We start from the raw sequence: 22,216 nt of genomic DNA on the forward strand, positions 1-22,216 counted from the left end.
ACCACCCTATTAATTATAACAGTGGCCAAATGCCCCAGGGAATCTAAAAATGTAGATAGACTGCCCCTAGATCTGGAGGTTCCACCAGAATATCAGAAAGGCCCTGTACTGTAGCTAGCCAGTGGCCCACCTAGTCCAGCATCCTTCTCCCCCCCATCTCTCTCTCTCTCTCTCTCTCTCTCTCTCTCTCTCTCTCTCTGCACCTGCTGAATGTCTGCCTTGCGTTTGTTCTGGAGAGGCAGAAAAGCCCTTTTGGAAAAGGGAGAAAAAGCAAGAAATGTCCAGTGGATCCTGTGAAACCGACCCTCTTCGCTAGTGGGGCTGAGGCGCGCTGGGCTCCTCCTGGTAACCCCACGTGGCTCCTCTCCAAGAGGCCGGTCCTCTCTGGCTCTCCCCCGGCGGGGCTGGAGCTGCCGGCCTCCGTCTCCGCCCCTCTTGCCCAGCCCAGCCCAGCCTGGCGAGGGTTGCGGAGGCGTTGGCCGAGAGGCCTCACTCTGCCTCCTGCCAGCCGTCGCTCCAGGCTCCCTCTCGCGCTCTCTGCAGCTCCTCCGCGGTGAGTCTCTTTGGGGCGTTGCAGCCGCGCGTAACGGGGACTTTTTGGAGAGGCGCAGAAAAAGACGCGCGCCTCGCTTGCGCGCTCGCTTGCTAGAGGAGGATAGAAAAGGGGTGAGGCGGGGGGGGGGCTGGAAGAAACATTCAGAAAAGTGGGGTTCTCCCCATTGAAATGGAGCACCCTCCTCCCCACCCAAAAATTTCTGCACCCTAGGGAGGGGGAAAAACTGGACTGAGGTTGCTGTGCAATTTTATTGGAAACCAAATAAGTTTGGGGGGTTTTTTTGCAAGGGAACGTTTGTTTTTTCTGCAGTGGAAAAGCCTGCAGTTCTGGGAAAAGGGTGTGGTCCGCCCTGGGGAATGAGAGCGGGGTGGTCTCCTCTTGAGAAAGTGGGTTGGGTGTCTTGGGGCAAGGGGGTCTTTTCTCCTGAATCAATCGGTCTCCGCTCAGAATTCATTTTGGAGTCCTCGTGTGTGTCCTGCGTTAATCTGGCTTGGAGTATAGAGGCAGGTCCGTTGCCGTGAATGGGCACGGGGGGGGGGCTTAGGTCCCTTTGATTCCACTGGGTCTACTCGTGAACCGGACCAAGTGGATTGAAACCCCGCGTCCTTATTCTTGCGTACGGGCTTGCAGTAGAAATAAAATAAAATAAAACCTCTGGGTCTGAAAAGCATCGCTAAAATTGGGGGGGGGCGTATTTATTTTTATTTTAGGGGGGATTTTAAAATCTGGTGTCCTGAGCAAAAAGGGTGGTTCGTTTCCTCCTTCCCATTTAGAACTATGGGAGGTTGGATTCTCCAGGAAGACTTTATTTAGGGGGAGGGGGTTGTGGAAGGGGGTAACCCCAAGTTTAGTGCTTTGAAGGGGTGGAGGAGCTGACCATCAACACCCCAAAACTAAAACTAGAGGACGTGGGGGTCCCAGAGGCAGAATTTGGGGGGACATGGGGCTGAGTAGGTCCTGCCATCATTTGGTAGGGTGTGCTCCCAACTACGGACATGTCTGGAGTTCGAGTTCCCCACCCAGCCATGTGGCTGACTAATCCCAGTTGTGGAGAGCGGGAAAGTGCAGATCCATGAAATGGATGCATTTCTGAAGTATGTAGGAAAAGAGGAGGCTCCTTTAGACGGAGTCGAGTGATTGGTCCATCCAGTTCAGTGTTGTCTGCACTGACTGGCAGCGACTCTCTGAGGTTTCAGACGGGGCTCGTTCCCCTACCCCTAGCTGGAGACGGTGGGCTTGAACCTGCCACCTTCTGCATGCTAAGCACCTGCTCTCCCACTGAGTAAGGACACCTTTTGGGGGTGTCCTGGACCCGTAGCCGAGGGTGACTATTCTGCACTGAGAGAAAGAAATGAATGGGTTATAGATCCAAATGCATGTCCTGCTCATAGTAGGTTCGTTAATAGACATGGCTAGTTCGGGGTCATTAATTCCAGTGGGTCTACTCTTGAGTAGGGCCTAGCTACCTCTTTAAAAAAGCTCTGGGACTACACCACGCCACTGTCAATCTAGCGTAGCCTGTTCCTTTGGGGACTGAAATCCCTTGCATTTGCTACGGGAGCATGCATAAGAAGGTTCCAAAGGTGTGATGGATCTGTATGAGGTTACCTGCATTCCACACCCAGAGAGGCCCCAACCCCTCCAGCTGAGGTCAAAGTCCATCTTGCTCAGAATGAGTCTTGGTTCCTAGGCCAGAGACAACCAAAGCTATTGCCTTCAGATGTTGTCAGACCAACCCCACCTGGTTGCGTTTTTAAACACACACACACAACTCCAGGAATCCTGGAAACTGCACTTTATTCCCTCACTGAGCTACAATTCCCAGCACCCTTGGCAGTCTATGGTTCCCGGGATTCTCTGGGGTGCTGGGGAGAGAGAACGTGCTTCAAATGTATGCTGTGTGGCTCAAAAACTGAAAGCCGCATGGCTGCCAGCTTGGAAAGAGTGGCCCCATGAAGTTTTTTGGGAAGCCGTCTCCAACGACAAAAATAATATCTAAGGCGAAGCGTTGCAAGCAAATTCAGAAATAAATTCTGGGAGAACTGGTTGCTCTCTTTGAGAAAATAACCACCTCCCATGAAAGCAAACCCAAGTTGCTTTTGCAGGTTTAGAAGAGATGTTTTAATTTTGCGATAGTTGTGTTTTCTTGTGGAATATTGTGATCTGGAGGTGGGTTTTTCCCCTGGAGCAGTTTCTTGGGTTTTTGTTAATGATCGATTGAATAAATTAAGGGGGGGGGGAGAATGCATGGTATGTGAGTGGCCATGGGCCGTTGTGTCTCATGGGAATTAGCATTGGGTGTCAGTCTGGAGCATGGGTAGGCAAACTAAGGCCCGGGGGGCCGGATCCGGCACAATCCCCTTCTCAATCTGGCCCGTGGACAGTCCGGGAATCAGCGTGTTTTTATTTAAATCAGCATCCTTTTATTTAAAATGGTGTTTTTACATGAATAGAATGTGTTCTTTTATTTAAAGTGCATCTCTGGGTTATTTGTGGGGCTTAGGAATTCGTTCAATTTCCCCCCCCAAAAAATATAGTCCAGCCCACCACATGGTCCGAGGGGCAGTGGACCGGCCCCCTGCTGAAAAAGTTTGCTGACCCCTGGTCTGGAGGGTCGTGCTTTGTATCCATCCATTCAAAACTTGGCCAGCAGTCCTTGATGTAGCTTCCAGTCTATGGGGAGAAAGGCTCTTATTTGCTTTCCCCTGTTTCACACTACAGCTGCCCCCCCCCCAGGGTGTGGCATGCAGACTGATTACCCAAGGAGCTGCCTTATAACAGGGAGGGTCTGTTACAGGACAGGACAAGAATAGAGAATTTCCTTCCTTCCTTCCTTCCTTGCTAAGATGGGCTGGGGATTGGATTTGGGGGGCCGCTCAGCTACAGCCCTTCCCACGGAGCCCTGAATTTCAGTTCTCTGATCTTCCCATCCTCTCCCCTCGCTTTCGACCCCTTAAAGTAACAACAAACAGTTTTGCGTTTGTTGTTTCATATATAGGAAACACAGAGAGGATAATTGTAGCAACAGACTGAAATGTTTTTTAAAACACCCAAAAATGCAAAACAGGCACGTTAAAATAAGTTCGGTTGCCTATGGGTTTGGGAACGAATCTCCGAGTCGCGAAAGGAAAAAAAGCGAGATGTTTTCTTCGCCTAAAGAAAGAAGATTTGTGTTATTTCACGGTTGGGATTTGCCGGGCTTGCGACGATGGTGGTCTTGGAAAATGATGTTTCTGCTGTATGGGATGCCAGACAGAGCCTGGTGGCAGGATTAGGCCAAAGAGGACCTATCTCATGTAGCATCGTGTTCTTACAGCAGCCAAAAGGCCTGAGGATCCTCAGAATCTAGATAGACTGCCCCTGGAACTGGAGGTTCTATAGAAACTTCTGGAGAGCCTGGTAGGGACCGTGAGGGTCATCTAGTCCCAATGCAGGGACCTTTTGCCATACATGGGGCTAAGTGTCACCATAGAGACAGAACCGCCACTCCATAAAATGTGTTTGAAGGTTGCAGGCCTGTCAAGATCTCAAAGGAAGCCAGCAAACGGTTCGAAGGGTTTGTGTGTTGTTGAAAGGCTCTGCCGTCACAGCATTTTAAAGCCGCTCTTGCGGTTTCTGGGGGGCAAATTGTGGGGCATAGTTGTCAGAAGGGGACTCTGGTGTCGGGGTTCAGGGTGAGGAAATGGAAGGGCCCGGAGTGAACTGTAACCAGACAGCACAGCCGGAGAAGACGTTCCCCTTGTGCGTTTCTGTGATCTACTTAAGGCAGCGTCAGACCACATGTTTGTTGGCAGGGAGAGACCCTCCCTGGCCTTGTCACAAGAGTTGGATCAGTAGTCCTGGCGAAGAGAATTTCTCTTCCCAGATCTGGAAAGAGAGAGGTGGGTGGGGTGCCTCCAAAGTTTCTCAAAAGGATATTTGTTTTCCCAGGGTGGCAAAGCTGTTTGCAGGGTCATAATAAGATAAGCAGGGAACCCTTCTGAATCATACCAAAGGCCAGCTCCTCCTCCTCCTCCTCCTCCTCCCTCGATTACTCCAAGCAAGTCGTGATACAGCCACGCCTGTCACCCCCATCTGAGCCTCCGAGGTAGACTGTCCCTGTCCCTGGAGGTTCAGTTCCTCGCAGTCACAGGCCATGCCCACAAACCGTACATTTAAAGCATTTTCTGCTGCTTTTAATGGCCAGGAATCCCAGGAAGTGTAGTTTGCAGTGTTATGGGGGGTGGCATGTGACTGTAATTTGGGAGCTGTGGTTTGTTACGGATGCTGAGACCTGTTGGGAAACAGTCTCAGAGCTCTAGTTCCCTGTGTAAAGGGATTCACAGTTAAATCGCTCTGGTTTTAATTCAGGATCATGAGGACTAGAAACCTGCTTTAGTTTTTTTCATATAGCCAAGCGCAGAGCATATGCTTTGCATGCAGAAGGGCCCAGGTTCAACCCCAGTGCCTTCTCCAGGTAGCGTTGGGAAGGTGCATGGGCCAGAAACCCTGGGGAGCCTCTGCCAGTCAGTGTAAACATTATGGAGCTAGGTGGACCAATGGAACTGATGCAACGGTGCTGCAACACTTAGATGAAGCATCCTCCTTGCTCCCACCCACTTGGCCCTCGGAGGGCTGACAGACTACGGATCTGGCCCTCGGGGCGGAAAGGATTCCCCTGCCCTCCTCTCCTCGCATTCCTCCGATGACGATGACGCCAGCGCTCTGCTCTCTTTAAATCCATCCTGAATAAATTAACTGGTTGCCCCAGTGGAAAAGAAGAATCGAGCCAGTTCAAAATGCCTTCTGGCTGTGAGCATGACTTGCGAGGAAAGAACGCTTCCTCTTTATGTATTCCATTTATTTTCTGAGTTTGCATCCCGCCGTTTTTCTTCCTCCAGAGAGCTCAAAGTAGCGTTCCATGCTTCTCCATCTCCTCATTCGACCCCCACAACAATCCTGTGAGGTAGGGCTATAGGCTCAGAGGGATAAGTGACTGGCCGCCAGGGTCACGCCCAGAGAGCTTCATGTGGCCAAGTCAGTTTTCGAATCCAGGACAGTAATAAATAAACCACAGCTCCCAGAATTCTCTGGGGGAAGGCGTGCACTTCCAACATGATTCGGATGTGCTTTAGATCCGAATCTAAAGCCTGACCCGGTTCTCACAGCAAACTCTGATTTTGCAGCAATTGGCGTTGCAAAGCATACTGCCTCCAACAGGGGACAGCACCATTTCTGCTAGCAGCCGTTGGCAGCCTCCACAAATTTGTCTCGCCCCCTTTTAGGATGTTTGGCACCTGTCCCAGATTCTGAATTGATTCTGTGTATGTGTTGTTGTTTTTAAAACCGTCTCTATGCTTATAATTGCCTCATCATTTAAAAAAAACAAAAAAAACAATTACATGCAATTGTTTTTTAACCGATGCGACTGCTTTCTTGTAAAATGCTTTGAGCTGCCTCCTGGGGGAGAGATGCGTAAATGGAATTAAGAGTGCCAATTTCAGCCCACAGTGGCAAGCTGTCAGAAAAGGGCGGGGTTGTCTCAACAAAGTCCTGCTCAGAGGAGACCCGTTGCAATTAAAATGGACCCAAATCAGCCACATTGTTTCAGCGTTCTGCATGGACACTGAGGTCCAGCTCCGAGATCCTTCTGGTAGTTCCCTCCATGCGAGAACCGAAGTTAGAGGGAACCAGGCAGAGGGCCTTCTCGGTAGTGGCACCCGCCCTGTGGAACACCCTCCCATCAGACATCAAGGAAATAAGCAACTATCTGAATTTTAAAAGGCATCTGAAGGCAGCCCTGCTTAGGGAAGTTTTTAATGTTTGATGTATTCATTGTGTTTGTAATATTCTATTGGGAGCTGCCCAGAGTGGCTGAGGAAACCCAGCCAGATGGGCGGGGTAGAAATAATAAATTATTATTAGTATTTTTTATTATTATTATTATTATTATTATTATTATTATTATTATTATCATCATCATCATGTAAGTGATCTAGTTAGCTGCTCTTCGCTCCCCTTGGAAGGAAGGGGGGGCAGATCAATCAGTCCAGCATCCAGAGCACTCAAAAGTCAGTAACAAATTAGATAGATAGTAAAAGGCCACATGATAGAAGTTTATAAAATGGTTCATGGCCTGCGGGAAGTGGGCAGATCAGTGTTTTTCTCCCTCATAGCACTGGACATCCAACGTAGCCAAGTGTTGGGAGATTTGGGACCGACGAACGGAAGGTCTTCTTCACGCAGCACACAGTTGAACTGTGGAACTCCCTGCCACAGGAGCCAGGGATGTCCACCCACTTGGCTGTCTTAGAGAGAGGATTACACAGCCATTCCTGGAGGAAGGGAGGGCTATCAATGGCTACTAGTCCTGGTGGCTCTGCCTAATTGGCTGGAGGCAGCGATGCTCCTGAGCATCAGCTGTTGGAAACCAGAGGAGGGAGAAGTGTTCTTGTGTTTTGGCGTTTTCCAAAAAGAGGCCTCTGGTTGGCCGTTGTGAGAACAGGATCCTGGGCTCATTGGTGAGCCATTGGCCTGATTCTGGAGGTTATTCCTATGTTCTTATATCTGCACCAATACCTTTCCATTTACAGCTGCTAAGTTCTATTGCTTGTCGAAACAGTGTGCTAGAAAACTACGTTCTATTGCTTGTTGAAATAGTTGTTTTGATATTGGTGGATCCGCTGTGCTAGAAGACTTGCAAGTGTGTGCATGTCTTTTCATGTGCAAATACACACACACACAGAGAGAGAGAGAGAGAGAGAGAGAGAGAGAGAACGCTCACCATGGAATAAGGGCATCTGTGACCGACTGTCGAGATCTGAGCAGAATTCTGGGTGGAGTCTTTAAGAAAGGGATTGCTCTTTGAACAAAGGACAGCCCTTAAAATAAACAGGGTTTGGCACTGTGTGGGCGCATGAGCGCATGCCTTTGAAAGCATAGGACCCCATTGCTAGACTTACTCATCATGAATGGAATGCCATCTGTGAGTTACTTGGGGAGAATGTGAGGCTGCTCACACTCCTAACCAAAGAGATTAACCCTGAACTCAGAGCCCCATCATTCTCTTCGCCCTGTATCAAGAGGGAAGGCAGTATCGTGCAATGGCTAGAGCAGAGTCGGGGGAGAGCCTCAGGCCCCAGAACCAGATGTAGTCCTCTGGACATCTCTGCCCACATCCACACCATACAATTTAAGAACATGTCTACTCCTTTAACGGTCATGGCTTCCCCCCAAAGTGGCTTTTCCCACCACAGAGCTAAGATTCCCAGCATCCTTTGCAGGTAGCCATGTGCTTTGAATGGATGCTGTGGGAGTGGCCTCTCACTAAGCCACGCCCCCTTCCAGGCCACGCCTCTTCCCTGGTCCTGGTCCTGGTCCATACCCTTAGGGCCGGGCGGTATCTGGTTTTCAAGATCAAGATACTGTCTTATCGCCAGCTAAACATCGCGATATACCGATATATCACAATGTCTGAAATAAGGATGGCATCATCTGGCTTCAAGGTTTTTCTTGCATCGTGACTTTTGCATAGCACATGCACACACTCATTAGGGCCGGGCAATGTATCATGATGTGTGCCTGTGCTATGTAAAAAAAGACATGATGTAGGAAAAACCGTGAAGCCAGACATCGCTTCTCTTATTAGTCCCACTGCCCTTCTGCTCTGTACAGTGGTACCTCGGGTTACATACGCTTCAGGTTACATACGCTTCAGGTTACACACTCCGCTAACCCAGAAATAGTGCTTCAGGTTAAGAACTTTGCTTCAGGATGAGAACAGAAATCAGGCTCCGGCGGCGCAGCAGCAGCAGGAGGCCCCATTAGCAAAGTGGTGCTTCAGGTTAAGAACAGTTTCAGGTTAAGAACAGACCTCCGTAACGAATTAAGTACTTAACCTGAGGTACCACTGTACTATAAAACAACAGTTGCAGCAATAAAAGGTAAGTAAAATAAAAAAGAGTGCTAGTTTTAGATCCCTGAGTTAGGATTGCGATATGTCCGGAATTACCCAGACATAGCTGAGATTTGCCTGCTGGAAACTGTGGGCAGAAATCACTGAAATGTCTGGGAAAATCTGGACTTACGGCAACCCACGTCGGAAGAGTAGATTTTGGCGAATTTCATTAAAAATAGCTCAAAAACATAAGCTCAGCAACTTTGGCCACCCCACCCCCTCCAAAAAAAAAGCTCAACAGCTTTTGTGTTCTTATTTTCACTTTTTGAAACATGGCAGCCCTACCCAATTAGCAGTACCAGTTGCCAGGATGTGACCCTGTTCTCCTCTACAAAGTTACATCTTTATTTCAGACATCATGATACATTGGTCTATCTTTCTTTCTATATTCTTTCTTTCTTCTGTCTTGAATCTTGCAACATTCAGCTTCACTGTATGTCCAGGGGTGTTAAAACATATATATTTGTGGGTGTCTTTAAAGAGCGAGGGAAAGAGAAACACTTTGTATTCTTCCCGGTACAGTATATGTTCTCTGCATTGCACAGACGCTTCCGAGAAGCCGTTAAAAGGGTTTGTGGGTTTCAGCACTGGCTGCCATCTGCTTATAAATCTTTTACACTCTCTCTGTGCGATGGCCGAGGCTCCCGGCTGCAGAAGGACCTCCATACGCCACGCGGGGCAGCTGGAGCCTGGAAAACCTCTCAGCACTGACCCCAAGGGACTATCTCAGAGCTGCAGAACATCAGGACTGAGATTTTGGCGTTTGTGAGATGGATTCCGGGCCGAGAAAAGGCCAGCGAAGGACAGCCTTGCAGCCAAGTTTGCAGTCAATCTAGTTCTATATTGTGAACACTGATTGGCAACAGCTCTCCAGGGTTTTGGGTAGGGCGTTTTTCCCAACCTTGCCTGGAGATGCCTGGGACATTTTGTACGCAAAGCAGCTGCTCACCAGACTACGGTCCGCAAAAAGATGGTGCAACCTGCAAAACAGGGCATCCTAAATTCTCTCCCTCTATTCTGGGAGAGCTGGACCATAAAGAAGGCTGATCGCCGAAGAATGGATGCTTTTGAATTCTGGTGCTGGAGGAGACTCTTGAGAGTCCCATGGACTGCAAGAAGATCCAACCTCTCCATTCTGAAGGAAATCAGCCCTGAGTGCTCCCTGGAAGGACAGATCCTGAAGCTGAGGCTCCAAGACTTTGGCCACCTCATGAGAAGAGAAGACTCCCGGGAAAAGACCCTGATGTTGGGAAAGATGGAGGGCACAAGGAGAAGGGGACGACAGAGGACGAGATGGTTGGACAGTGTTCTCGAAGCGACCAGCATGAGTTTGACCAAACTGAGGGGGGCAGTGGAAGACAGGAGTGCCTGGCGTGCTCTGGTCCAGGGGGTCACGAAGAGGCGGACACAACTAAACAACAACAACAATTCTGCTTCATCTTGTTTTTGGGGAGTTTGTGTCCTCTGTCTCTTGTGTTGGAGATGCTTTCTCCCAGAGTCATCTACCCACGAGGCCGTCTCTTGGCAAATGCTAACCAAGTCCAGGCCTCGCCCTCCGCCTGGGACTCCGTGGGGAGGGCTGTCCCGCTCCAGAGACAGCAGCAGATTTGGGGAATTTGCCAGGACCTCTTAAGCCCTGTTTAGTCATTGCATTAACAGCCAAGGGATGAGGAGTCCTTCCCCTCCCCTCTGCCTCCCTCCTGCCCCCTCCTAAGACAACTTCTCCTCTGCAGCCTCCAGCCAACACCCACCCAAGGGGAACACCCAGAAGGGAGCGGGCAATGACAGGAAACATGCGTGATTAAGCAAAATCGCTTCCCCTTTGAAAGAGTGTTCTGCAGCCATAGCTTGGAGTGTGCAGCCTTCTGTGTTCCTCTTCAGCCAGCCCCATGAGGACCACAACCTTGCACTCTTTTTTAGAGGGCAGGCAGTAGTTCTGGGGCAGAGCCTTTGCCAAGGTGCTGATCTTGACCTTTAAAGCCCTTTGTGGCTTAGAGTTTAGAGGTCCCGGGTCCTAAGGAAGTCAGTCTATCCTCCACCAGGGCCAGGGCCTTCTCAGTGATGGCTCCGGCCTGGTGGAATGCTCTGTCCCATGAGACCAGGGCCCTTCAGGATTTAACCTCCTTCCGTCGGGCCTGTAAGAGAGAGCTATTCCACCTGGCGTTTAATTTTAATTCAACCTGATCTTTCATTTCCCTTCTCTTCCCTCCCCCTCCCCTTTTATGAAGACCACCCGCTCTGAGACCCCACAGCTAATTCTCCCCTGGTCTCCTCGCCGGCCCAAGTAGGACCAATTCAGCCAGCTAGCCCTGGGGATTATCTAACTGTTTTTTGATTTTTATTGCTATTCATGTTTATACTGTATTTTATGCTGCTTTTATAATTAAGTGTTTTAAATTTGTTGTTAGCCGCCCTGAGCCCAGTTTTTCAACTGGGAAGGGCGGGGTATAAATCAAAAATTATTATTATTATTATTATTGCATGCCAAAGGTCTCAGCTTTGATCCCCAGCTTCTGCATGAAGGGTTGGCAATCGTCCCCTGTCTCAGAGCCCATTCATTTGGAATCATGAGGACTGGAATCTTTCTTTCTTATTTGGGTGGGGAAAGCCGTATCTAAGCCTTAAAGCTCATGCTTTGCATGCAGAGGGTACCAAATTCAATCTCTGGCATCTCCAAGTAGGGCTGGGAATCTCCCCTGCCCTTCGAGAGCCACTGCCAGTCAGTGCCGACTTTACTTAGCAAGAAGGATCCCAACACTCTAACAAAGTATTTGAGTTGGCCTTTCGTTCAGAACCCTTGAGGACTAGCACCTTGGTTTGCATTCCCAGCCCAGCGCAAGAGCATTGGCTTGGCATGCTACAGATTCAATCCCCGGGCTCTCCAAGTAAGAACATCAGAAGAGAGCTGCAGGATCGGGCCAAGGGCCCATCCAGAATCCTGTTCTCACAGTGGCCGACCAGAGCCCTGTGAGTAACCCCCAAGCAGGATTCGAACTCAAGAGCGCTCTCCCCTCCCCTGCGGTTTCCAGCAGCGACTGGAATTGCAACTGCGACGAAACCATGACAATAGAAACAGTATACAGTGGTACCTCGGGTTAAGTACTTAATTCGTTCCGGAGGTCCGTTCTTAACCTGAAAGTGTTCTTAACCTGAAGCACCACTTTAGCTAATGGGGCCTCCAGCTGTTGCCACCGTGCAATTTCTGTTCTCATCCTGAAGCAAAGTTCTTAACCTGAAGCACTATTTCTGTGTTAGCAGAGTCTGTAACCTGAAGCGTATGTAACCTGAAGCATATGTAACCTGAAGTACCACTGTAATGAGAACGATTGGAAGTTTTATGCAGAATTTTTGTTTATTTGATGGATATGATTTTGTATAAATTGTTGGTTCTTTTTTTCTTACTTTTATGTTTTGATGTTTTCTTCTTCTCTATTTACCGTAACTCTTCTATACTTATCTTCGTTGTACGTTTGTATTTTAAATCAATAAAGATTTACCATGGGAGGGGGATTGCAATTGTAAGGGAACCGATGCCCCGTTGGCGGTGTGGGATTCCTTCCAGAAGGCTCCAGGCATCAGACAAGAAGCCTCAGGTTAGGAGCAGGCAAATGGGCCAGGAGCCAAGAGGAGACGGCTTAGACCTTAAGACAACCTGGGGGCCACGCCCATCGGGTATTTGGACTCCCTTCTCCCTCTCTCGTCCCGCCCTGCTCTTTGCACCGAGATTTATCACCAGCAAAGGACTTGGCTCCGTTCCTGTCTTGCGATTATTAAACCGCTGGGGCCTTACCTGAGGAAGGGAGGGGAAACCGAGGCAGTGTGAGCAACCTCGAGGGTTGGTGGATCTTGGGGAGAGAGACTCAACAATTGTGCTGTGAGTCTTTCTACGCCGCGTCCGGCTTCCAGGAGAAGCGGATGGAGCTGGTGGTGTCTTTGCCTTCAGACAGGATGCCGACACGACTTTGGAGAGCTTGGCATTGGTAAAAGTTGAAGTGGCCCCCGTAGAGTCGCCCAGAACAGCCCACCCAGCTCAAAGCAGATAGCTAGGGGATCCTCAACACAGTTCTTTGTTGACCTCCCAAGAGAGAGGGAAGATAGCATCCCATGAAGGTGGGGAGTTGAGACTTCGTAAGAGTTGGAGGGGCCATGTAAGGTCCGCTAGACCAACCCGACTCATTTGAAGCAGGCAGCCTGGAAACAGAGCTTCCAGAATGCAGGGCTGTCCAGCTTCTCCTTGTAGTAGTAGTAGTAGTAGTAATAATAATAATAATAATAATAATTTTATTATTTCTGCCCCATCCATCTGGCAGGGTTTCCCCAGCCACTCTGGGCGGCTACCAACAGAACACTAAAAACAGAATAAAACTTCAAACATTAAAAACTTCCCTGAACAGGGCTGCCTTCAGATGTCTTCTAAACGTCAGGTAGTTGTTTATCCCCTTGATATCTGCTGGGAGGGCGTTCTACAGGGCGGGCGCCACCACTGAGAAGGCCCTCTGCCTGGTTCCCTGTAACTTCGCTTCTCGCAGGGAAGGAACCGGCGTGACCAAGATGCAATTCACGGCTGAAATTGCCAGCGGATTAATGTTTTAATTGTTGAATTAATTCATTATCCTAATTGCACACCTGGTTACAGCAGCCAAGTTGGAACTGGTCCAGAATCAGCCGTACCTTTTCCACTTCACCTTAAAGGGACAGTGGAGTCGGGTCTGGCAATTTAGCGGCGGTAGAAAAAGTCACGGCTGGTAACAGACAACTTAGAGGAGTTACTTCTCAGGGGCTTTGCCTCTGTTTATTGGGTTTCTTTTGTGACAACCGCCCTTCTCCACCCGCTGCCAAATCTCTTGCCACCCACGATGGGCATGTGTTATATACCCAGACAGTTTTCCTCCTTAGCTTAGAAATCTGTAAATGATCTTTGCTGGCTCTCCGTCTTGCTTATTTTCTTCAAGATTGTTTGGTGTTTCTGTGCATCCACAGTTTGCACCGGCAATTGAGTTCGTAGTCATCTCTTGGCGGGTCTGGTCCCATAGAATCATAGACTCTCAGAATTGGAAGGGAACCCTGAAGATCCTCTAGCACAACCCCCAGAACGGCAGGAATCTTCAGCTACCCCATAGGGAGATGGAACCTGCAACCTTGGCATCACCAGTGCCATGCTCTCACCAACTGAGCTGTCTCTCTGACTCTGGCGCATGCAGCTTTTGCTTGCCTGTCAAATCTCAATAGAAATGTCAAAAGGAAATGCCCGTGAACTGGGAAGGGGGTGGTGTTTTGTATAAAAACTGTAGTGAAGTCTGTTGGAGATGCAACAATGGGGCAGGAACATTTCTACATTTGTGGTGGGAGTGCTAAGAGATAGTGGGATTCTGGGAAAATATCTTCAATGAACTGAAAAAGATGTTTAGATTTTCATTTGAGGGGAAAAAATACCAGAATCCTTTCTCTTAGGTGTCATGTCAGGGGAAATGGAAAGAACAGTCAGACCAATTTTTTTTTATTGCCAAAAATTGGAAAAGCAGCAGCGTCCCAACTAAAACAGACTGGCTATCTAAAATGATGGAATACTTCCATATTGCCGAACTAACAGGGAGGATAAGAGGAGATAAGGTACAAAAAGTGAATAAGGAGGGGGCTATCTTTAAGGAATACATCAAAATTTATGTGGGAAAAGTAGAATTTTTGACAGATACTGAGTGAATCCAGAAAATGATTAGCTTGAAAGGAGAATAAAGTCAAGATAGAAGAAGAGATTAAAGAAACAATGAAATGTGCTTAAGGCAGTTGGAAAAATAAAGTAGTGTAACAAGAACGGCTGGAAGTCAGGTCACTTGGTGGGTGTCCGTGTGGGGTAGGTGTGTAGGTTTGCTGATATGTACAGTAAAGGGATGCAGGTGGCGCTGTGAGTTAAACCACAGAGCCTAGGGCTTGCCGATCAGAAGGTCGGCAGTTCGAATCCCCGCGACGGGGTGAGCTCCCATTGCTTAGTCCCTGCTCCTGCCAACCTAGCAGTTCGAAAGCACGTCAAAGTGCAAATAGGTAAATAGGTACCACTCCGGTGGGAAGGTAAACGGTGTTTCCATGCGCTGCTCTGGTTCGCCAGAAGCGGCTTAGTCATGCTGGCCACATGACCTGGAAGCTGTACGCCGGCTCCCTTGGCCAGTAAAGCGAGATGAGCGCCGCAACCCCAGAGTTGGCCATGACTCTGGACCTAACGGTCAGGGGTCCCTTTACCTTTATCTTTAAGGAATACATCAAAATTGATGTGGGAAAAGTAGAATTTCTGACAGATACTGAGTAAATCCAGAAAATGATTAGAGTGAAAGGGAGAGTAAAGTCAAGACAGAAGAGATTAATGAAATGACGAAATGCGTTTAAGCTAGTTGGAAAAATAAAGTAGCGTAACGAGAATGGCTGGAAGTCAAGTCACTTGGTGGGTGCCCGTGTGTAGGTTTGCTGATATGTATAGTATAGGTAGCTATTATATAGAGTAATGTAGGTATGTTTTATGTTAAGAAAATAAGGTAGTGTGTTGTGTACGTCTATTGTGTAAATGTATATGTATGTGATTTATATATTAATAAAGTTTAAATTTAAAAAGGGGGGAAGGGTGGCATTTTGGCCGGCTGGTGTGCTTGTACAAAGTGCAAATCTCCCAGTGGGAGCCTGAAGCGCCGCTTCTTGTCTGGAGAGGAGTGCGCCATGTGCTTAAGGGAAGTCTTTGCTATATTATATCTATATACTCTATATAGAGTTTGATAAATGGAAGGCTTTATGGTGTAAAGATATGAACTTTTCAGCATGCACGACACTTAAGGAAAATATGTACAAGATGATGTACAGATGGTACATAACGCCGATAAAATTGCATAAAATTTATAGAACAGGCGACAAACTGTGTTGGAAATGTAAGAGTAAAGAGGGCGAATTTATTCACATGTGGTGGACGTGCGAGATTCTCAAAAAATTCTGGGAATCTATCTATAATGAATTAAAAAAAATTCTCAAATATACATTTGTTAAAAAACCTGAAACCTTCCTGCTGGGGATAATTGGCAAAGATATTAAAGAAGAAGATAGAACCCTTCTTCAATACGCAACAGCGGCCGCTAGAACCCTCATAGCACAGTACTGGAAAACAGCAAAAACCCCAACATTCAAGGAGTGGCAATTTAAATTAATGGATTACTTAGAATTGGCAAAATTGACTCAGAAAATAAGAAATCAAAAACGTACAAAATTTAGTAATGAATGGGATAAATTTAGAATATATATGGAAATAGAGACAAGGGGAAAATCAAAATGTTAATCAGAAATATAGATGTATTTAAAAAAAAAAAATCACAGTAGGCATGAGATAACGCTTACTACGTTATAAATTGTATTTTGGAATAGATACAGCAGAAAGATAATTAAGATAACATTATCCGAAATCGAGATAAAGGGAAGTCGATCAATGTTGTTGTAAAATTAATGTTGTGTTGTTTAAGTTGTAAAATTAATGTTGTGTTGTTAAAGTTGTGTTGTTTATGTTGTACGTATTTTATGTTCTTTTTCTTCTCTTTTTTTTCTTTTCTTTTTATGTTTATTTCATTTACTTTTGTCTGTTGTATGTCTGTGAAATATAGTTATGCAAAACTTAATAAAAATATTTAAAAAAAAAGGGAAGTCTTTGCTGGTGAAGGGTTAAGAGGCTGAGTCAGGAGGCTGATCCCGGGTCAGCGTGTGCTTCTTCCTTGTATTTCTTCCTCGTAGTGCCAGCCAGGAGGAGGAAGGGGAAGGTGGGTGGACGGGTGGGAGAGACTCTTTGGCTGGGACGCCGGCCAACGCCTCCTGCCCCAGGCGCAGCCCTCCCCAGATAGGAACCAGATGGTCTGTCCCCAGTCCAGATGCTCTTGGCAGCCTGCAGGGTCCAGGGATCAAAGACAAAGCGTTTAGTGGAAGGAATGTGAAGGGAGCAGGAAAGAGAATGAACTCCACTGAGCCACACAGAACCAGCCAGTCAGGATTGGTGCTTTGCTTCCTCTCTGTCCTTAGGGAGGAATTTCCCAAGAGGTCAGGACCTGCAATCACCATCCCAGTTGCGCAGTGTTTGTTTGTGGGGTGCACTTTGCACATGCTCAGACGACCTCCTGAGCATTGCGACACACTCATCCCAGAGGCTTGGCATTTTTTGTGGAATTTTTTGCTAAGTGGAGGGCAGGGTAAAATAAGAGACTGGGGGAAACAGGCCAGTTTCGCACCAACAGAAAATAGTGCCTGTACACTTTGCCACCTAACTCAGTTTCTGCACATGCTAGAAACATATTCCTTTCTTCATGAACGCACAGAATATGGGGATTGTTGTTCATCTGGGAGGATGACTGCAGAGGTAACTGAAACCAATCGCCCTTCCAAGAACAGCTGCACCGGTTGAATTTTGTCCTGTCTTCCAGTGTATGGCCAACGAAAGAAAGCCAGACTCCATGGCCCTGTTTCTCACACCCATACTTGTTCTTTTGCTGTGCTTTTCTGTCTGACCATGAGGACTAGGAACATATGCTATTTAAATTTTTAAAAAACCTCAACAGAACCACCAAGGCCATTTTAAGAGCAGCACAGCTGTGCCGGTACTCCACGGGAACCAGAAGTGCCAACTTGGCCCCACAACTGTGGGTGCCCAGGGCCAGGGATGCCATGCTGTGTGCCTGGCCCTGGCACCAAAATTTGTGGTTGCCCGGCCCCTTCATGGGGAATTTTGTGGGCCCCAGGGAGTTGGCTCCTATGAAGGGTACACAGGATGCATCTTACAGAGAATCTTCACTCTCTTTTTCAAAAATCAAGCTTTCCAGGCCTTGGTGCCGCCAAGATATTTGTGTCTCGGCTAAGTCTGCTCTGAAGCCCAAGAGGTGATGGAACGGTGGTTGAGGAATGAGCTCGGTTGTCCTATGTTGGCTCCTCATCCCATTGCCTGTGACCGAGGAAAACCAGTACAGTGGACGCTCGGGTTGTGAACGTGATCCGTGCAGCATGCACGTTCGCAATGCACGTCTGCGCACGTGCGGGTTGCGATTTGGCGCTTCTGCGCATGCGTGACCGCTGAAACCCAGAAGTAACCTGTTCCGGTACTTCTGGGTTTCGGCAGTCCGCAACCCAAAAAATAACAGCCTGAAGCATCTGTAACCCAAGGTATGACTGTACGAATTATGCAAAATAGTTAAAAATAATACACTGCGAAACATTCCATCAAATGGGAGAAATCATGCCTGTTTTGCTCAATGCATGTGATTCGCATAGCTCTGGCAGTTTGGATCAGAGGTGGCGAACCCACAGGCTTGGGAGACTAGTGTGGCCCTCCAAGCATCTCTGTTTGGCCCTCAAGAAACTCCTTATGCCGCACACTCTCTCGGCTCCACTCTGTGTGTGGTTTTGCAAGACTGGAGAGCATCTGCGAATTTTGATCATGCCTTTTCATTCATTGGATGGAGGATACAGAAGGGGGTGTTTGTGCTCCGCCCATTTTCCCCGCTGGTCCCACCCACCTGGCATGTGGCCCCTGAAACATTGCCCAGGAGGGAGTGTGGCCCTTGGGTTCATGGCAGTATGAATCATAGAATCATAGAGTTGGAAGATACCACAAGGGCCATCGAGTCCAACCCCCTGCCAAGCAGGAAACACCTGCTTGGCCTTAGATCGCTTGGCCTTAGAATTTCCTTCCTTCCTTACCTTCCCTTTTCCCTGCTTTTTCTTGTTTTAAGCATCAATGCAGCAACAGAGAATTGGTCCAGTCTAGTAGTCTTCACTTCCTACGCTTCTTCCATCAACCACCAGGGGAATTTAAGACAGCAAAACTCAACATCTCCTTCTCTCTCGCCCGTTTATCCGCAGACTTCCTCGTGCCCCAGAAACCAGCGCCAAGATGCCATCCCAGCTAGAACACGCCATGGAGAATATCATGTTCACTTTCCACAAATTTGCGGGTGACAAGAACTATCTGACGAAGGATGATCTTCGGCAGTTGATGGAGAAGGAAGTCCCTGGGTATATGGAAGTGAGTAAGGCTGAAACGGAATTGTTATTGGATGATGGTGATGATTATTATTATTACTTTTCAGACTGCAGATGATGACGTTGATGTCATTGTTTGCAGAGGAGGGTGTAGGAAGGCAGGGGTACCCAACCATAGGTGGAACCAGAGCCAATCACAGGCAGAGACAGAGACAATAAAGGTAAAGGACTCCTGACCGTTAAGTCCAGTCGCGGGTTGCGGCGCTCATCTAGCTTTACGGGCCGAGGGAGCCGACATTTGTCTGCAGACAGTTTTTCCGGGTCATGTGGCCAGCATGACTAAGCCGCTTCTGGCGAAACCAGAGCAGCGCATGGAAACGCCGTTTACCTTCCCACCGGAAGAGTGGGAAGTAGATGCCTATTTATCTACTTGCTCCGGTGTGCTTTCGAACTGCTAAGTTGGCAGGAGCAGGGACCGAGTAACGGGAGCTCACCCTGTCACGGGGATTCAAACTGCCAACCTTCTGATCGGCAATCCCTAGGCTCTGTGGTTTAGACCACAGGGCCCAATTCATTCCGAATGTTGTTCTGATCATCCCTGACCGACGGAGGCTGATGACAGCAGAAGTCCAATATGTCTGGAGGGCACTGGCTTTATATTGTGCTGTTTAGGACATGAAAAGGGAGCGGGTGGCGCTGTGGTCTAAACCACAGAGCCTAGGGCTTGCCTGTCAGGAGGTTGGTGGTTCGAATCCCCGCAACGGGGTGAGCTTCCATTGCTCTGTCCCTGCTCCTGCCAACCTAGCAGTTCGAAAGCACACCAGTGCAAGTAGATAAATAGGTACCGCTCCGGCGGGAAGGTAAGCAGAGTTTCTGTGCGCTCTGGTTTCCATCACAGCGCCAGAAGCGGTTTAGTCCTGCTGGCCACAGGACCTGGAAGCTGTCTGTGGACAAACGGCAGCTCCCTTGGCCTGAAAGTGAGCTGAGCGCCGCAACCAACCCATAGTCGCCTTTGACTGGACTCAACCATCCAGGGGTCCTTTACCCCTTTACCTTTTTTATTTGGGGCACGGCAGCAGGGTTGGTGGGAGGTTGATCCTGCAATGCAACTGGCCAAGGCCGCTACCTCTTTGGAATTTCTCCTTCTATAAAAGGAGGAATCGGAGCTAAAATCGTCCTTGAAATATGGACACCCAACCTCTGTTTAGAAACCTCCGAGGAAAAAGAGGAGGCCACCTTCCAAGGGAGTCCATTCCACTGTCCGCTGGCTCTTACCCTCATTTAGTTCTTCTCAACATTTACTCTGAATCCCCTTCCTTGTCATTTGAATCCCTTGGTTCGGATCCTGCCCTTCGGAGCAGCAGGAAGAAAGCTTGCTTCCGTCTTCCATAGGATGGCCCTTTAGGTAACAGTAATGATAATGGCAGGGACGCGGGTGGCACTGTGGGTTAAACCACAGAGCCTAGGACTTGCCCATCAGAAGGTCGGCGGTTCAAATCCCCGCGACGGGGTGAGCTCCCATTGCTCAGTCCCTGCTCCTTTCCGTGCGCTGCTCTGGTTTGCGAGAAGCAGCTTAGTCATGCTGGCCACATGACCCAGAAGCTGTATGCCGGAAGCTGTACGCTGACTCCCTTAGCCAAAAAAGCGAGATGACCGCCGCAACCCCAGAGCCGGTCACGACTGGCCCTAATGGTCAGGGGTCCCTTTACCTAATGATAATGGCCTGTTGTTGTTTTTCCCTGCCTGCCCCCTCTTTTTCTCTCAGAACCAGAAAGATCCGATGGCCATCGACCGGATCATGAAAAACCTAGAAGAGTGTCGGGATGGGAAAGTCAACTTTGAGGGCTACCTGTCTCTCATTGCCGGGCTGACCAATGGATGCAACGAGTATTACGTGAAGAAGATGAAGCCAACGGGAGTCAAGAAGTATTGATGGGATAGCGTGCGTCATCTCGCACCCGGAGCACTGGCGGCGCGCTTTGGCGCAGCCGGGCTCACGGGGCTGATAACCCCAGAAGAGCTTACCTGCCTAACCTTTCCAGAGCCGACTGTTCCTGCTTAAAAATAAAAGGTCGTGTCGTGCCTCCGATCTTAATAATAACACAAGTGCGGCTGTGTACCTTTGAAGTACCATTGATACACGCGGAGCATCTTTCCCTCAAAGGATTCTGGGCGATGGAGTTTCTTTGACGGGGGAATGTGATTTGGTTTACAGCCTTACGTGCGGAATAATCCAGTCCCTAACAAAGACCTCCCTGTCCACCCCTTCTGTGAAATCCCAAAGCTTCGTTGCCAGGGATGTGTCAGCCCTTTTCGTTCCTCCCTCAGCCGTGCCCTCTCCTTGGCCGTGAAATAAAACATTTTTCTAAAACCCAGAAGGCCTGTTTTTGTCTTTCGAGAAAAGATAAATACCCTAAGAGCAACGTGTTCTTTCAAGCTCACCCCATCTTTGTGAGGCGAGGGTGGAGCTGGAGGGATTTAGCTTTTGAAAGGGAGGAGAACTGGTTCCGTCAACCCCAGGTCACAGCTGACGGATGTCAGGACTCGAATCCGGGTGCGCAGCCCAGGTGTTTGTTTCTTGCTTCTTCCGATTGAAGGGTCCCTTGGAAAATATGCACTTTCCCACACATTGATGCATGTCAGGCATCTGTTAAAGGCAGTTATTTACCAGTCACTGCCTCCACCAACTGGCAGCAGCTCTTCAGGTTCTCAGACGGGATCTTTCCCTGCCTTGCAAGCAGATTCCAAGGATTGAATCTGAGATCTTCTTCATGCAAAGCAGAGGCTCCACCACGGAGCTGCAGCTTTTTCATGAATGCCCCAGAGATTGAGCAGTGCTAGTATAGTCATTAGGGACGTGGGTGGCGCTGTGGTCTAAACCACTGAGACTCTTGGGCTTGCCGGTCGGAAGGTCAGCTGTTCGAATCCCCACGACGGAGTGAGCTCCCGTTGCTCGGTCCCCGCTCCTGCCAACCTAGCAGTTCGAAAACACGTCAAAGTGCAAGTAGATAAATAGGTACCACTCCGGAGGGAAGGTAAACGGCGTTTCCGTGCGCTGCTCTGGTTCGTCAGAAGCAGCTTAGTCATGCTGGCCACATGACCTGGAAGCTGCCTGCGGACAACTGCCAGCTCCCTCAGTCTATAGAGCGAGATGAGCGCTGCAACCCCAGAGTTGTCCGTGGCTAGACCTAACGGTCAGGGGTACCTCATGAGAAGAGAAGACTCCCTGGAAAAGATCCTGATGCTGGGAAAGATGGAGGGCACAAGGAGAAGGGGATGACAGAGGACAAGATGGTGGGACAGTGTTCTTGAAGCTACCAACACGAGTCTGACCAAGCTGTGGGGTGCAGTGGAGGACAGGAGTGCCTGGCGTGCTCTGGTCCAGGGGGTCACGAAGAGTCGGATACGACTAAACGACTAAACAACAACAAATAGAAAATGTATGACCTCCAACTCTGGTTTCCATTTGGGGATACAGAGTTGATCTAGAACTTGCTGACGGAGATCAGCATATAGTTTACAATTGAGAACCGTATGTGTAAGAGTTTCCACCAGCTGGTCTCCACATGGGCAAACTAGATGTAGCCACTGGTGACCAATAGTCCTTGATAGCCTTGTCCTCTGTGAATTGAAGCCGTCCAACTTCACTTCATTTCATGGTACAAATTCCACAGTTACAGTGGTGCCCTGCAAGACGAACGCCTCGCAAGACAGAAAACCCGCTAGACGAAAGGGTT

At 48.7% G+C, this 22,216-nt stretch overlaps 1 protein-coding gene across 1 annotated transcript; it reads left to right on the top strand.

The window, feature by feature from the left end:
* The first annotated feature begins 398 nt into the window (after positions 1-398).
* S100A10 (S100 calcium binding protein A10) lies at positions 399-20,857 on the top strand. Its single transcript, XM_079958563.1, has 3 exons — positions 399-553; positions 18,360-18,522; positions 20,245-20,857. The coding sequence occupies exons 2-3, from the start codon at positions 18,391-18,393 to the stop codon at positions 20,410-20,412; spliced, it is 300 nt and encodes a 99-aa protein (XP_079814689.1). The 5' UTR covers positions 399-553; positions 18,360-18,390; the 3' UTR covers positions 20,413-20,857.
* The last annotated feature ends 1,359 nt before the right edge of the window (positions 20,858-22,216 follow it).

Source organism: Podarcis cretensis, assembly GCF_951804945.1.
Source record: "Podarcis cretensis genome assembly, chromosome: 16".
In the NCBI taxonomy this organism is placed as follows: Eukaryota; Metazoa; Chordata; class Lepidosauria; order Squamata; family Lacertidae; genus Podarcis; species Podarcis cretensis.